The sequence below is a fragment of the Jaculus jaculus genome, chromosome 20 (genome assembly GCF_020740685.1).
Source record: "Jaculus jaculus isolate mJacJac1 chromosome 20, mJacJac1.mat.Y.cur, whole genome shotgun sequence".
NCBI lineage: Eukaryota > Metazoa > Chordata > Mammalia > Rodentia > Dipodidae > Jaculus > Jaculus jaculus.
Window position 1 is genome coordinate 22,123,472 of NC_059121.1, and position 15,184 is coordinate 22,138,655.

The 15,184-nt window shown below is 40.9% G+C and overlaps 1 protein-coding gene across 6 annotated transcripts in view; it reads right to left on the bottom strand.

Annotated features, from left to right (window-relative positions):
* The window catches only part of Ddx4 (DEAD-box helicase 4), a 58,133-nt gene that overhangs the window by 16,504 nt on the left and 26,445 nt on the right, over positions 1-15,184 (bottom strand). For all 6 annotated transcript variants that reach the window (XM_004664933.2, XM_004664931.3, XM_045139003.1 and 3 more), the window contains 8 exons: positions 14,658-14,738; positions 14,131-14,178; positions 12,523-12,570; positions 12,376-12,423; positions 12,034-12,176; positions 10,359-10,511; positions 5,581-5,735; positions 68-197 (listed from right to left, as the gene is read on the bottom strand). In XM_004664933.2, coding sequence (XP_004664990.2) covers positions 68-197; positions 5,581-5,735; positions 10,359-10,511; positions 12,034-12,176; positions 12,376-12,423; positions 12,523-12,570; positions 14,131-14,178; positions 14,658-14,738 — 806 coding nt within the window. The remainder of the gene's footprint in view (positions 1-67; positions 198-5,580; positions 5,736-10,358; positions 10,512-12,033; positions 12,177-12,375; positions 12,424-12,522; positions 12,571-14,130; positions 14,179-14,657; positions 14,739-15,184) is intronic.

Consider the following 15,184-nt stretch of genomic DNA (forward strand, 5'->3'; position numbering starts at 1 on the left):
AATAAAAGCAAAAATGTGTTTTAAAAAATTATCAATTGCCCAACTCTGGTAAACTGCTAAGGCTTACCTTTTCTTTACTGATGATATCCATTAGCCTCCCAGGAGTAGCACATAACAAATTACAGCCTTGTACTATCTGACGAATTGAATGCCCCAGCTGGGTTCCACCATATATGACAACAGCTCTTACACAAGTCCTGTAGATAAGAAGAAGGCCATTTTGCATTTATTAGGAAATTATACATTTGTTTCTAACAGACAGGAAACAAAAACCATAAATAAAATATACAGCATATTCAACTATAAGTGAAATTCTACCTAGAAAGAAGTTTAAACACTAGCACTGAAAAGCATACAAACAGGGAAAAATATTTTACAACCTATCTGATAAAGGGCTATCCAAAACAACTGTCTTCCTTCAAAATATATCCACTCCCTGCCTCAAAAAGCCAAACACATGAACAAATGATTTATAAAAATACAATTTTTGAAACATTCAAAAAAGTCAACATCACATTAAAAAGGAACACAAAGACAAAAACAACCTTGTCCTCAGAAACTATAGGTATAAAGGAATTATCACTCTAAATTGATACAACCCTTTTCACAATTTTAGTCTCTATTAAAATTTTTAAATTTATCCTTCATCCTACTAAATTGGTATCTAGAAATTAATGGTTAAGATAAATGTCATGAATGTAAAATATTATTTTTAGTATCAAGACCCAAAACAACCTGTGTCCATCCATAAAAAAGCAATAGTCTGAGGGCTAAGAGATGGCTCAATGGCCCAAGTCTGATTCCCCAGGACTCACATAAAGCCAGATATAAAAAGTAGCGCATGCAGCTAGAGTGTTTGCAGTGACCAGAGGCCCTGCTGTACCCACTCTCCCTCCTTCCCTTTCTCTCTCCCGTACAAGTAACCAGGTTACAGTACAAGTATATAAAAATGTAACACACTCATTAAAAAGAAGGGATGTAAGTCTAGATTAAGAATTCTCTTTAACATACAAGGTTAATTTTAAAAACTCAGGTGCCAGGTTGGAGAAATTGCTCAGCAGTTGAAGGAGCTTGCTTACAAAGCCTAACAGCCTGGTTTCAATTCCCCAGCAACATAAAGCCAGATGTACAAAGTAGTGCAAGCACGGAGGCCATCTGCAGTGACAAGAGGTCCTGGCACGTCTTCTTTCTTTCTTATCACCGCCCCCATCCCCGAGGTGGGGTCTTACTCAAGCCCAGGCTGACCCAGAATACACTACATAGTCTCAGGGTGGCCTCGAACTCTCTGTGGTCCTCCTACCTCTGCCACCCAGGCACTTGGATTAAAGGCATGTGCTATCACACCTGGCTGGCTTGCTGGCCAGGAGGCCCTCCCTCCCTCTCTTCCTTTCTCTTTCCCTCTCCCCCTCTCTCCTTGCGTGCGCGCGCGCGCACACACACACACACACACATATACACACATATATACACACACACACATATATATATATATATATACACACACACATACACACACACACACACACACACACACACACACATATATATATATATACATAAACACACACATACATACATACATACATACATACACACAGTTTTTTTCTTTTGGTTTTTCAAGGTAGGGTCTCTCTCTAGCCCAGGCTGACCTGAAATTCAGTATGTAGTCTCAGACTGGCCTCAAACACACAGCAATCCTCCTACCTCTGTCTCCTGAGTGCTGTGATTAAAGGAGTACACCACTATGCCCAGTTGCAAAAAATTTTTTAACAACAAAATAAAATAAAATAAAAACTCAGGTGCCACTATTATTCTACAGTTTCCACAATTTAACCAATCCTCTACTATATTATCATTCATATAGTTTTCAGTCTTTCCACAACAGTATGGTAACAAATATCCAAGTACAAATCTCTGTGTACACATTTATCTGAATTTACCACACACATTTTTGTTTTTGAAAAAGAAAATAGTTTTCTTCTTTGACTTGATTTAAAAGTCTGAAAACAACATAGTACAAGATAAATAGCAAGAGATGAACCCTGGGGCTCGGGAAATAGCTCAGTGGTTAAAGGTGCTTGCTTTCAAAGGCTGCCAGCCTTGGTTCAATTCCCCAGATCCCATGTAAAATCATATATATAAAATGGCACATGCATCTAGAGTTCATTTGCAGTGTCAAGAGGCCCTGGTGTGTCCACACCTCCTCCTTTCACACCCTCCCTCCCCTCCCTCTCAAATAAATAAAAATAGTTTTTAAAAAGAAATAATCCCTGGCTGAAGCAATGGACATTTACTTTATTTTTACAAAGGATCTATAAAGTCAGACATTAAGATGATTTTAATAATCGCTTCACATTTTTCTCTCATTTACTCTAAATTAAGGCACATAGGCAGCTCTAGAAACTATAAAAACAATAAACTTCCAATAAATAAACTGTATAAAACAGATGGGTATTTCACAAAAAATTAAGCATTATAAAAGTAATTCAAGCTGGGCTCGGTGGCACATGCCTTGGATCACTGTGAGTTCAAGGCTGCATAATGAATTCCAGCTCAGCCTGGGCTAGAGTGAGACTCCACCTCAAAAAACTAAAAGTTCAAAGTCAATAACAAAAAGAAGATGCCTATGGTAATTTTAAACACATACAAATTGTTCAGTGAATTTTTCTCAAGTATGTACTCTTACTCTTACGTGTAGCAAGGCTGGCTGCATGGCTGTACAGCTTAGGCACGCAGGTCTCAAACACCCCTTGCTTAGTTGAATGCGGTTTTGTAATCTGTAGTACATTTAGAAGGGGTCCTGCACATTAATTCTACACCAGTTCTGGTAAATTATGGAACTAGTTGTGAGAGTGAAGGGCATTCTTCCTAAATATGGGACAATATGGGAGAGTGGCCAATGTTTGACTTCTGAGACTATTTTCATAAAAGCCAGTGCAGTCTCCTCCTCAGCCGTTCTCCCTCACTGCGACTTAATCTAAACAAAATGGCTTTTGTTTTGTTTTCCCAACAGTTACAAGTAAATTTATAGAAAATCTAGTCTGTCCTCTGGACAATGCAATCCTGGATGGTATCTTGCCTACAGTCTCTTAAGAGGCTCAAAATCAGAAGCACACAGTTAAGTTTTTCCTCAGTTCTTAACCACTAAGAGCATGACATAATAATATTAATGATTTTAAGCAAACAGTTTCTATAGTAATCTGTGAAATTACTATATAACTACTATAATGTATAGTTAACACAATACCAAATGTTGGCAAAAGTTATTATTAAACTGAACTTTTCATGTATTACTTGTAAAAATGTACACTGGTGTACCTTTAAAAATAAATTCATGGCCGGGCGTGGTGGCGCACGCCTTTAATCCCAGCACTCGGGAGGCAGAGGTAGGAGGATCACCGTGAGTTCAAGGCCACCCTGAGATGACAGAGTTAATTCCAGGTCAGCCTGGACCAGAGTGAGACCCTAACTCAAAAAAACCAAAAAAAAAAAAAAAAATTCATGTTCATTGATACTAAAATCAATTCAAAAATCTATCCTGCAGATACTCAAGAGAAAACCTAGCTGGGTGAGGTAGCACAAACCTGTAAATCCCAGCTTTTCAGAAGGCTGAAGCAAGGTAATCATTTGAGCCAAGAGAGTTCAAGGCCAGCTTGAACAACAAAACAAGACCTCACCTCATAAAAAAAAATCACAGAGGGCTGGAGAGATGGCTTAATGGTTAAGCGCTTGCCTGTGAAGCCTAAGGACCCCCGTTCGAGGCTCGATTCCCCAGGACCCACGTTAGCCAGATGCACATGGGGGCGCACGCATCTGGAATTCGTCTGCAGCGGGTGGAAGCCCTGGCGTGCCCATTCTCTCTCTCTCTCTGCCTCTTTCTCTGTCTGTCACTCTCAAATAAATAAATAAAAATAAACCAAAAAAAAGTTAAAAAAAAAAGTCACAGAAAACAATGCAGCAAGAGGTTCCAAATGGTTTCTTTTAAAAGAAGCCAAATGTGGGCTGAAGTGATGGCTAAGTGGTTAAGGTGCTTGGCTACAAGCCTAAGGACTAATGTTCCACTCCCCAGGTCCCACGTAAGCCAGTGCACAAAGTGACGCAAGCACAAGGTCACATGCGCGCACACGGTGGCACACATCTAGAGTTCAATCACAGTGGCTGGAAGCACTGGCATGCTCAAAACATTACAGGCTATTGAAAAGGCCCTTGGTTCCCCATGAGAAAGAGATGGTAAGACCCTATTGCTGAAGACTTCACATGCCTGAGCGGCAAAGTCACTGAAAAATCAAGTTGGTGCTGAGCAGAAAACCTTCTCCCTGTAGCCCAGCCAACTGAAAGCTGCACTGTATGCAGCCTAATGGGAAAGCAATTATTTGGAACTACTCCACGTTTTGTTTTGTTTTGTTTTTTGTTGTTGTTGTTTCGAGGTAGGATCTCACTCTAGCCCAGGCTGACCTGGAATTCACTATGGAGCCTCGAACTCATGGTGATCCTCTTACCTCTGCCTCCCAAGTGCTGGGATTAAAGGCGTGCACCATCATGCCAAGCTCCAACTTCATTTTTAAATATACATCAAAAACTACCAAAACAAGCTGAAGAGATGGCTTAGTGGTTAAGGCATTTATTTGCCTATGAACCCAAAGGACCCAGGTTCAATTCCCCTGGATCCACGTAAGCCAGATATACAAGGGACACATGCGTCTGGAGGTTGTTTACAGTGGCTAGAGGGCCTGGCATGCCCATTCTCTCTCTGCTCATAAATAATTTTTTTTTAAAGATTTTAAAAAAGAATGACCAAAACATCCAAGTGGGGTGGCAGATGCCTACAATCCAAACTTGGAAGACTGAGGAAGGAAAACTACAAGTATGAGGCTAGCCTGAACAACTCAGAAGCCCCTGACTCAAAGCTGTTTAAATCAAACTAAGTCAGATAAGAGGATGATGTTCAGAACTTGCCTAGTATGAGAAAGTACCAAAAGAAGGGAAAAAAAACTAAAGGATACCAATATTTTCACTATTTTCTTATTTTTTACATCTATTATGTAATCTTTAACCGGTATGTTTCTTTTAAAATTAAAAGGAGGGCTGGAGCAATTAAGGCACTTGCCTGCAAAACCAAAGAACCCAGGTTCAATTCCCCAGGACCCATGTAAGCCAGATGCACAAGGTGGTACATACATCTGGAATTCATTTGCAGTGGCTGAAGGCCCTGACATGACCATTCTCTCTATTTGCCTCTTTCTCTCTCAAATAAGTAAAATAAATAAATAAATTTTAAAATAAAAAGGAGTTGGGCATGGTGGTACACACTTTTAATCCTAGCACTCTAGAGGCAGAGGTAACAGCATCACACTATCAGTTCAAGGCCATCCTGAGAATACATAGTAAGTTCCAGGTCAACCTGGACTACAGCAAGACCCACCTTCCACCCCAACCCCCAAAAGTACAAATAAAAAGGATTCTATAACCAGGGTATAAGTATACGCTAATCAAGCAATAAATATTATTACTGAGTTCTCAAAATAAGAGAAAAATCTCTAAGAAAACTCATTCTGTGAGTAGCATCCCATATGTACTTACCCAAAAGAAAATTTCCTGGCTTCCAAATAAATCTGGTTGATCAATTCTCGAGTTGGTGCTACAATAATACACTCTGGTTCCTGCAACTCTTTAAAGCGACTGGCAGTTATTCCGTCACGCATCATGTGAGCCAAAATAGGTAAGAGAAAGGCTGCCTAGAAGTTAAATTGGCTAATTAAAAAACATATCACTTGGAAATAATTTTTACCGCAATGAATTAACATTTAGGTATTCATGCTCATGCTATGTAACATGACATGCCTGATGAAACAAATCTACCCCATCAAAACAATTTTCAGTTTTTTCAAGAAAATAAGCTACTATGTATCCTAATAAAGAGTAACAACATTAATTTATGTAGCAGGGAATGTACATATATTGGAAACTGCTACTACACTAAAGAGTTATTCTAAACCGGGTGTGGAGGCACACGCCTTTAATCCCAATATTCGGGTGGCAGAGGTAGGAGGATCACCATGAGTTCAAGGCCATCCTTAGACTACATAGTCAATTCCAGGTCAGCCTGGACCAGAGTGAGACCCTACCTCTAAAAACAAAAACAACAACAAAAAATAGTTATTCTAAATAAGTCTTGGGGAGTAGTACAGGTTATCACAGACAGAGAAAAGTGGTCTCTCAGGCAGCACCCATGTTTATAAGCCATCATTTGGATTATTAAACACGTCACCATACTGAAGTCACACCAAGTAAGAGAGTTCGTGGTACAGTTTTCTCATTTTAGCACATAAGATATGGCTCACAGCCTTTGGACCAAGATCAGGGGAAGTAACTATGACCTGACCTGAAATCTACTTTCAGAGTCACAGTTAAGCCCCTCCCATCAGCTGCTCTGGCCGTCATGTCACCTGTTCTCCCTTTCCAGTTCCGTAATGGAGACCAAACACTGGCATGGACCAGATGTAACTGTAGAAATACTCTCACCTCATGGGACCCTATTAACAAACCTCCTAGATTAATCATAAAGCCAACCTGATCTCATCATATAGCTACCACATTGAGCTACCACAACCTGAAGCCACCTCTTATCAAGGACCTGCATGTATACACCTGTTTCTTCGTCTTTGATCATTTGACTTGAAGATTATACAAGCTATATTATAGAGATTATTTTCTCTTCTTGCTGATTTGTAACTTCTGCTATTCCAGTCTTTAACCATTTCATTTTAGGTACTACACCAGAAAGTGTTAAGCACATTTATAAAGAGAAAAGGAGCCACTAAGTGTAGACTGCAACACCCCCTAGAAACAGCTCACAGCTTTCTTTGGGAACACACAAACTCCTACACGTCTGAGACCCGCGCGTCAAACTCCACTGTGTACGGGGAGGAGCTCACGAGGCCCGCTCTCCACTCGCAGTTAACCAAGGGGGAGTCACTCTTGTAGGGTGGAGTCACTCTTGTGGGGTGCAGCCACTTGAGAGTTGCCCATGATCCAATAAATAACTCCCTAACCCATGCTCATCAAAGCAACCTTAATAAAACCAAATAAAACAAACTCAGTGTATCACAAAAGACATGCAAGTAGGAAAGAAACCTGTTGGGAATAAGAAGGGATTCAGTAAGAATGGCAGGGGGATAAAAGAAGGTACCAGGAGTGAATATGATTAAAATACATTATACACATGTATGAAGTTATCAAACAATACTATTAAAAAGGAAAACACACAAACTCAGCCTTTGGTGGTAAGGTGAAACACTGTAAGGCTTGGTACAGGAGAAGACGCAGGATGAAAACAGAGGATCCTGTATTTCTAAGAGAGTAGGACACAAGATCCTCAAAAACAAACAAAGGGCGTGGCAAGACCGTGGCAAAGTGTGTAAACGGGGAGGGGAATGGAGAGTTGTAAGCCAAGGTGAGACCAAAAAAATTCTCCACAGGAAGCAGCGGCCAGAAGCAGCTGGCCATACAGTATCACCAGCGCAGGGAGTCACTAGGGACATGCTATCTGCTTGCATCACAGAGGGCATAAGAGCCACAGGATGATTGGCTGGGAAGACCTATGAGGTCCCCAAAATAATACAGGCCATGGTCAAAGTACTTGGTCACCTACCAGAACTAAGTAAGACTTTTTTGCCGTAGACAATACAGGCCACAGACGAAGGACATCAAGAGATCATGATGGGGCTGGGGAGATGGCTTAGCAGTTAAGGTACTTGCCTGCCAAGCCTAAAGACCCAGGTTCGATTCCCCAGTAGCCACATAAGCCAGGTGCAGAAGGTGGCACATGTGTCTGGTGTTTGTCTGCAGTGGCTAGAGGCCTTGGAGCACACATTCTATCTGCCTCTTTCTCTCTCTAAAATAAATAAATAAAATATGCATTTTTAAAAGATCATGGTGGAACCAGCTCCATCATGCTAGAAGGAAGCCAGCTTCCAGCTGGCGAGCCCTCACAGAGCTGAGAACCAGCTTCCAGCTGGCGAGCCCTCACAGAGCTGAGAACCAGCTTCCTGCTGGCGAGCCCTCACAGAGCTGAGAACCAGCTTCCTGCTGGCGAGCCCTCACAGAGCTGAGAACCAGCTTCCTGCTGGCGAGCCCTCACAGAGCTGAGAACCAGCTTCCTGCTGGCGAGCCCTCACAGAGCTGAGAACCAGCTTCCTGCTGGCGAGCCCTCACAGAGCTGAGAACCAGCTTCCTGCTGGCGAGCCCTCACAGAGCTGAGAACCAGCTTCCAGCTGGCGAGCCCTCACAGAGCTGAGAACCAGCTTCCAGCTGGCGAGCCCTCACAGAGCTGAGAACCAGCTTCCTGACAAGGTGAACACACCTGGCAACAGTGGCGCACGGACTATGCAGGTGCTCAACAGCTCCCTGACTGGATACGGACCACTCCGTGGAGAGAACTCTTACCTGGTAATGAGAACCAAGTCAGAACCTTTGGATATGATGGTCATAGACTCCAGAGAGATGCTCCCAACTAGTCTTTGGCCAAGAGTGGCTACACCCATAAAAATGTCTCTTAAATAACAATGCTTATTCCCTTTAATCCATGCTGCTCTCATGCTTGATGGAGAATCTGGATTGTTCGTTTTGTTTTTAGAAGATAGAAACAAAAACTAGGGAGAACCAAGACCTATGAAAATAAGAACAGACTGCCCACTGCCGAGCAGGAGACTGTAAGCCTGACACAGCTGGGTTCCGGTCCCCAGAACCCACGTAAAGCCAGACACACCAAGCGGCAGATGGGTCTAGAGTTCCTGTGCAGTGGCAAGAAATCCTGATGCGCCCATTCTATCTCCCTCTCTCCTTTCAAATAAATAAAAATATTTTAAACTAAAAAAATAGCCTAATGGATCAAAGACCTCTACAATGAAAGCTTTAAAACACTAAAGAAATCAAAGACACGAGAATATAGAAAGACCTCCCATGCTCATGGATTGGCAGGATTAGTGATGTTATAATGGCTTTAACAAAAACATTCCAAAAAAAAAAAAAAAACAAAAAAAAACAGCATTCTACAGATTCAACACAATTCCCATCAAAACTCCAAAAGTGTGGGCTGGAGAAGACTGCTTAGTAGTTAAGGTATTTGCCTGAAAAGGCAGTTCGATTCCGCAGGACCCACATAAGCCAGATGCACAAGGAGGTATGCATGTCTGGAGTTCATTTGCAGTGGCTGGAGGCCCTGGAGCACTCATTCTCTCCTCAGTTTCTACTTTTTTCTCTCTCAAATAAGCAAACAAATAAAATATATTTTTTAAACTCCAATAATACTCTCCATAGACCTAGGGGGAAAAAAGCACAAAAACCTCAAATAGCAAAAGCAATGCTGGAAGTGGCATAATACCTAACCTCCAGTTATGGTATTATGACTAGAAATAAGCCTGTAGCTACAGACACCTAACTTCAGACAAAGGTATCAAAAACACACACTGAAGAAAAGGTAAGCCTACTTTAACAAATGACACAGACGCAGGTAACACCAGGCATCCCCATGTGGAAGTGTGAGCACAGATCCATTCCTCTCAGCAGGAGCGATGGCAGGGGGATGGGGAGGGCAGCATGGGAGGAGAACAAGAACAAAGTACAGTGTCTGTGGGCGAAACCATCATAATGAAACCCATCATTTGGTATGGTTTTTTTTTTTAATTTTTTTTTTGTTCATTTTTTTATTTATTTATCTGAGAGTAACAGACACAGAGAGAAAGATAGAGGCAGATAGAGAGAATGGGCGCGCCAGGGCTTCCAGCCTCTGCAAACGAACTCCAGGAGCGTGCGCCCCCTTGTGCATCTGGCTAACGTGGGTCCTGGGGAACCAAGCCTCGAACCGGGGTCCTTAGGCTTCACAGGCAAGCGCTTAACTGCTAAGCCATCTCTCCAGCCCTGGTATGTTTTTTAAACAAACCTGCTTGAAGTATGATATAGATGAACCTATTCAAGCAGGCATAGAGCCTATCCTCACACAGTACAACTGACTGCTACTGAGACTTGTCTCAGACTGGACAACTTTCTTCTAAAGTATGTTTTGTCTCCTTAATTTACTGTGCAACCTAATGACTGCAACTGACATAGAAATGAATGTTTTATATTTATAAAATACAACAGCATAATAAAAATTAAACTATACATTTATAGCACTTAAGTTCAAAAAGCACAAAACCCAGTAAGAATAGCAATCGGAAACAAAAAAGCAAGAATATTTATAATTCACTGAAATTATAAACAAAATCTTCTAGGAAAAGTTTCATATTACTTAGGAAAAAAGTTCAAAAACACCTATCAGTTTGGGCAGAAGGCAGAATACATTTTGAAAACTGGCTTACAGTCTTCCCAGACCCAGTCTGAGCACATGCCATCAAATCTCGTCCTGCTAATATAATTGGAATACTGTATTTCTGCACAGGAGTAAGCTTAGTATAGCCAGCTTTAGCAATGTTGTTATTCAGCGTTTGACAGAGATTAGCTTCTTCAAATGTCTAAAGGGAAAAAGAAGGCAATGATTAATTCCACACATCATTCTATAAACATACTCCATTTGAACTAGTCTCTTTGGTGTTGTTTAGATTGCTTGTTTGCTAAGGTAGGGTCTTGCTCCAGCCCAGGCTGACCTGGAATTAGTCTAAGAGTGGCCTTGAACTCACAGTGATCCTCCTACCTCTGCCTCTCAGCTGCTGGCATTAAAGGCATGTACCACCATTTTTTTTTTTTAAAGGTAGGGTCTTAACCTGAGCCCATGCTGACCTGTAACTCCGTAGTCCCAGGTTGGTTTTAAATTTATGGCAATCCTATTGCCTCAGCCTCCTGAGTGCTGAGATTTAAAATGTAGGATCGCTGTTAAGTTCCAAGTCAGCTTGGACTACAGTGAGACCCTACCTCAAATAAAAATAAAACAAACAAAAAAGAAAGAAAAAACCAGGGGCTGGAGAAATGACTCAGAGGCTAAGGGCTCAGTCTAATGACCTGGGCTCAATGCCCTAGTACCCACACAAAGCCAAATGAACAAAGTGGCACATGCATCTGAAGTTTGCAGTGGCTAGAGGCCCTGGCGTGCCCATAGTCATTTATATTCTCTCTCTCCCCTTGAAAAATAAATAATATTTTTTAAAGTATGAGCCACCATGCCAGGCTCATTTGAACTAGTTTCAAACTTTGTTATTCCATTTTATGTAGTAATCAATATACCCCTTTATGTAGTACTCAATACAGCCCTATTCATAAGTAAATATCTAGAAATTATGATGACACAGTAGAATTTTAAATATTTCCCATAGACAATGGTTCTAAAATCATTTTCCTGGCCCCTTAATGCCTATGAGATATGAAAATCAAATTATAAGAGCTCATTATAGGTATAATTATTATCAGAAAACAGAAGAGTTGTGCAATTTAGAAAAAGTACGTTTTTATCTGTGTGTGTGTGTGTGTGTGTGTGTGTGTGTGTGTGTGTGTCTCCATTTGTGTAAATGCAGGTGTGGCGTGCCACCTTGTGTGTGTGGAGGTCAGAGGACAACCCTGGGTTCAGGTCCCACCTTGCACCTTGTTTGAGACAGGCTCTCTTGCTGTTCACTGGTGCACATGCCCCGCTGGCCAGCCCACAAGTTTCTGGGAATTCACCTGTCTCTGCCTCCCATTTCACTGTAAGAGGGCTGGACTACAGACATTCACCACTGCTTTCCTTGGGTTCTGGGGATCCAAACTCAGGTCATCACATTTGGACAGCAAGTGCTTTAATCCATGGAGCCATCTCCCTAGCCCAAAAGCACCCCTTTTAAAATAAACTTAAATAAAGCTCCCTTCTGGTATGAGGAGTGGGAATGCAACCCAGTACTTCTCTTTTGACCAAATAATTCTATTGAAAATGGTAGTCATGGTTCTAAGTTTCCAAGCTAAGACAATAGACACTACAAGTCAATTTTGTATTGACATAGACTTAAATATACCATATATTTTTAACCAACATATGTAATGCCGTAATACAGAATCAATTTGCACACTGACCAGGATGGCTGGTGGTGCATCATGTCCAGATACTTCTACGAGTATAGTGTCATACTTATCAAAGTTTATGCCAGTCTGATAATGTGCAAAGATGGAGTCTTCATCTTCAGGTGGAGGAGGGGGTATGTACGTCACTTTTGGTCCTTGAAATTTAAGAAACATAATTTACAGATTAGAAGCACAAATAAGACAAAAGATAACAAAATCAAATTTAAAATATTACAGAACTTACCAGTAAAATTTTCACTGCTCAAATTTTAAAATTTAACTAAACTTTTTTAAACATTTTGAAATTTCAGTGAGATACATATATTCATGTAGACAGCACCAATGTCAACGTACCTTGAATGTCATTGCTTTCTCCTCCTTCTGCCTCTGACTTCCAAGAATCTTAACAGGGGATCAGACCAAACAGGTACATTAAAATTTTTAATTGAGGGGGAAGAGGAAATATCAAAAACCAAACATGTTTTCCAAAGTAAAACTTACTCTTTCCAGAGCCTGTTACTACTTCTTCATTTAAACCTTTGTAACCACCTATTAAAGAAATTCATAGTGTCAACTTTACTTTCATTGTCCTCAGAGGACAAATCCTAAGTGACACATGTTATTAAAAGTACCTTCTTAGAAAATGGTATTTGAGGCTAATAACAAACCCTTCGATGCTATAAACAGATTTCAGTGCTTATTGTGGGTAAGGTCCTGGGTTTGATCAACTAGCATGATGATGATGAAGAGGAAAAGGAAAGAGAAGGGAGAAGGAGGAACAAGGAGAAAGAGGAAAAGGAGACAACGGAGGAAAGGGAGGAGGAAGGAGAAAAGGAAGGCAGTGAGGGAGGGAAGAGAGAGGGAAGAGGGGAAGGAGAAATGAGGAATTGGAAAGACAAACGAGGAACAGGAAGAGGAAGGAGGAAGAAAGAGGAGAAAAACAATTAAGTGAGGCTTGTACATTTTAAGATTCTTTAGTACTCGTTTTATGTAGATTATTCTACATTATTGTTTTCTGTTTAAGCTGTTATAAATCTTCTCCCTAGTCAACAAAGGAATGTGTTTAAAAAAAAAAAACTGAAAACTGTGTTGGGGAGTCTCCAGGTTGAACATTTGCTACAAGGACTCAGAATACAGCCCTATTCATAGCTTTGATACACCACAGTTAAATAACATGGTGCAAAAATCAGCCAAGAGAAATACATGGGGGAAAATCCAGAGAAAACCAGGTTCAAGACTCTCCCAAAGCATTTTCTCCTACTGGCATCCCAGAGTTGTGGCAAAACAAGCAAAATGTTATTTACCACAGCAGCTCAGACTCAATACCCACAATGATCATTAGGGACTGATAACGTATGTACCTTCTTCCTGGCGCACATGCACGCACACACATACATCCAAAACCTCCACAAAGGAAGCAAATAGTCAGCATAAACCACACTGCATGCACAGTAAAGGCACAGTACATCATTCTTGCCAATTAAAAGAATGGAAACTCTGAAGTCTTAAGTGCTCAGGTGCTAGCAATGACAGGTTAGTCTAGATGGTAACTGGACTAAATTAAGGAACACACAGATGATCGATGAGCATTACTTCTGTGTATCTATGAGAGTTTCTAAAAATGACAGGTATTTAAATTCATGGCAGGAAGGACGATCGGTCCTCATCCTTTCTGGACTGACACTGTAACTAGCTGAGAGCCCATGGAGCCCACGTACATGAAGCCAGAGGCAAATTCTGTTCCAAGGCTGTCAGGTCCTCCTGAACTTGCCTCAGCAGCTCCCGCCCAGATTCTCAGCCCTCTGCCTGTAGACTGAGCATTCCACGGTTGGCTTCTCTGGCTTTAAAGCACTGCAAGTTGTACTAAGTCAAGCTTCCGAGGTTCTCTAGCCTGCAGATGCCTTTCTGTGGGCCTTCTCTGTCTCCATAATCATGTGAGCAAGTTCCCCTATAAACTCCTTCTCATCTATCATCCATTCAACTACCCACCTCCTACTGCTACTGTTCCCCTAGAAAACCCTAATTACCATAATCTAGCCAGAAAAACTTTAAAATTTTAATTTAGTTTATAATTTTAATCTCTGATAGGCAAGTCCAGTAAGAACTTACCTCGCCCACTTCCACTACCACTTCTGTTTTGGAAAGTGTCACCATTACCTGTAACACAGTTTCACAGAGCACTTAAGAGAAAACATAATCCCCCCACTCCCAAGTACATAATAAGCCCTATTAGTATTTATATTCAGTATAAGCAGTGTTTCTAGTCCCTTTTTTTCATAGAGTTCACTTTAACTTCACCTTCATTTGGACATGTTTCATCTGTTGTGGTTTTCAGTTTCACTTTCACCTCAAGTTACACAAATAATTTCTCTCTACCTCAGAAACCTTTCTCTACAACAACGCAAGAATTATTTTCCTTCTTCCAAGGAAAGGTATTCACATCCCATAATTTACTGACAGTTAACACATAAGAAGAAATTCACAGGGCATGAATTTTCTAGGAAAAGAAAACCTGCTCATGTGTACCTGGCTACAGAACCAAAATACAGGTAAAATCATGAGCCAGCATGGTATAAATATACCCTCTTGCTTAAAGTATATGCATGAGTAATACATGAATAAGGTTTGATTCTCACCTGAACCACTTACTGTAGGTCTTCTGGAACCAAAAGGGCCACCACTCCGCTGCATTCCTTCATCTTGCTCATATTCATTACCTTCATTTTAAAAAGTAAAATTAGATTTTACCTTTTAGAGCTGTGAACAATCACTCAGCAAAGAGAAAACAAGTGCAAGTCATGGTGTCAGAAGTCCAAAGATGTGATGTAAAACAGTGCAACAAGAATCACAATGAGAACTTTTTAAGTGTCACAAAATAATTTCTCCACATATTACATGCTTCAGCACAAATTACTTCTTTAAAAATTGTTAAGAGCCAAGTGTGGTGGCACACACCTTTAATCCCAGAACTTGGGAGGCAGAGGCAGGAGGATTGCCATGAGTTCAAGGCCACCCTGAGACTCCATAGTGAATTCCAGGTCAGCCTCAGCTAGAGTGAGACCCTACCTCAAAACACCAAAAAAAAAAAAAATTGTTTTATAAAATAAGGGTCATGCTATGCCCAAGCATTGCATACATGAAAGATAAATCTCCTGTCAAGAGC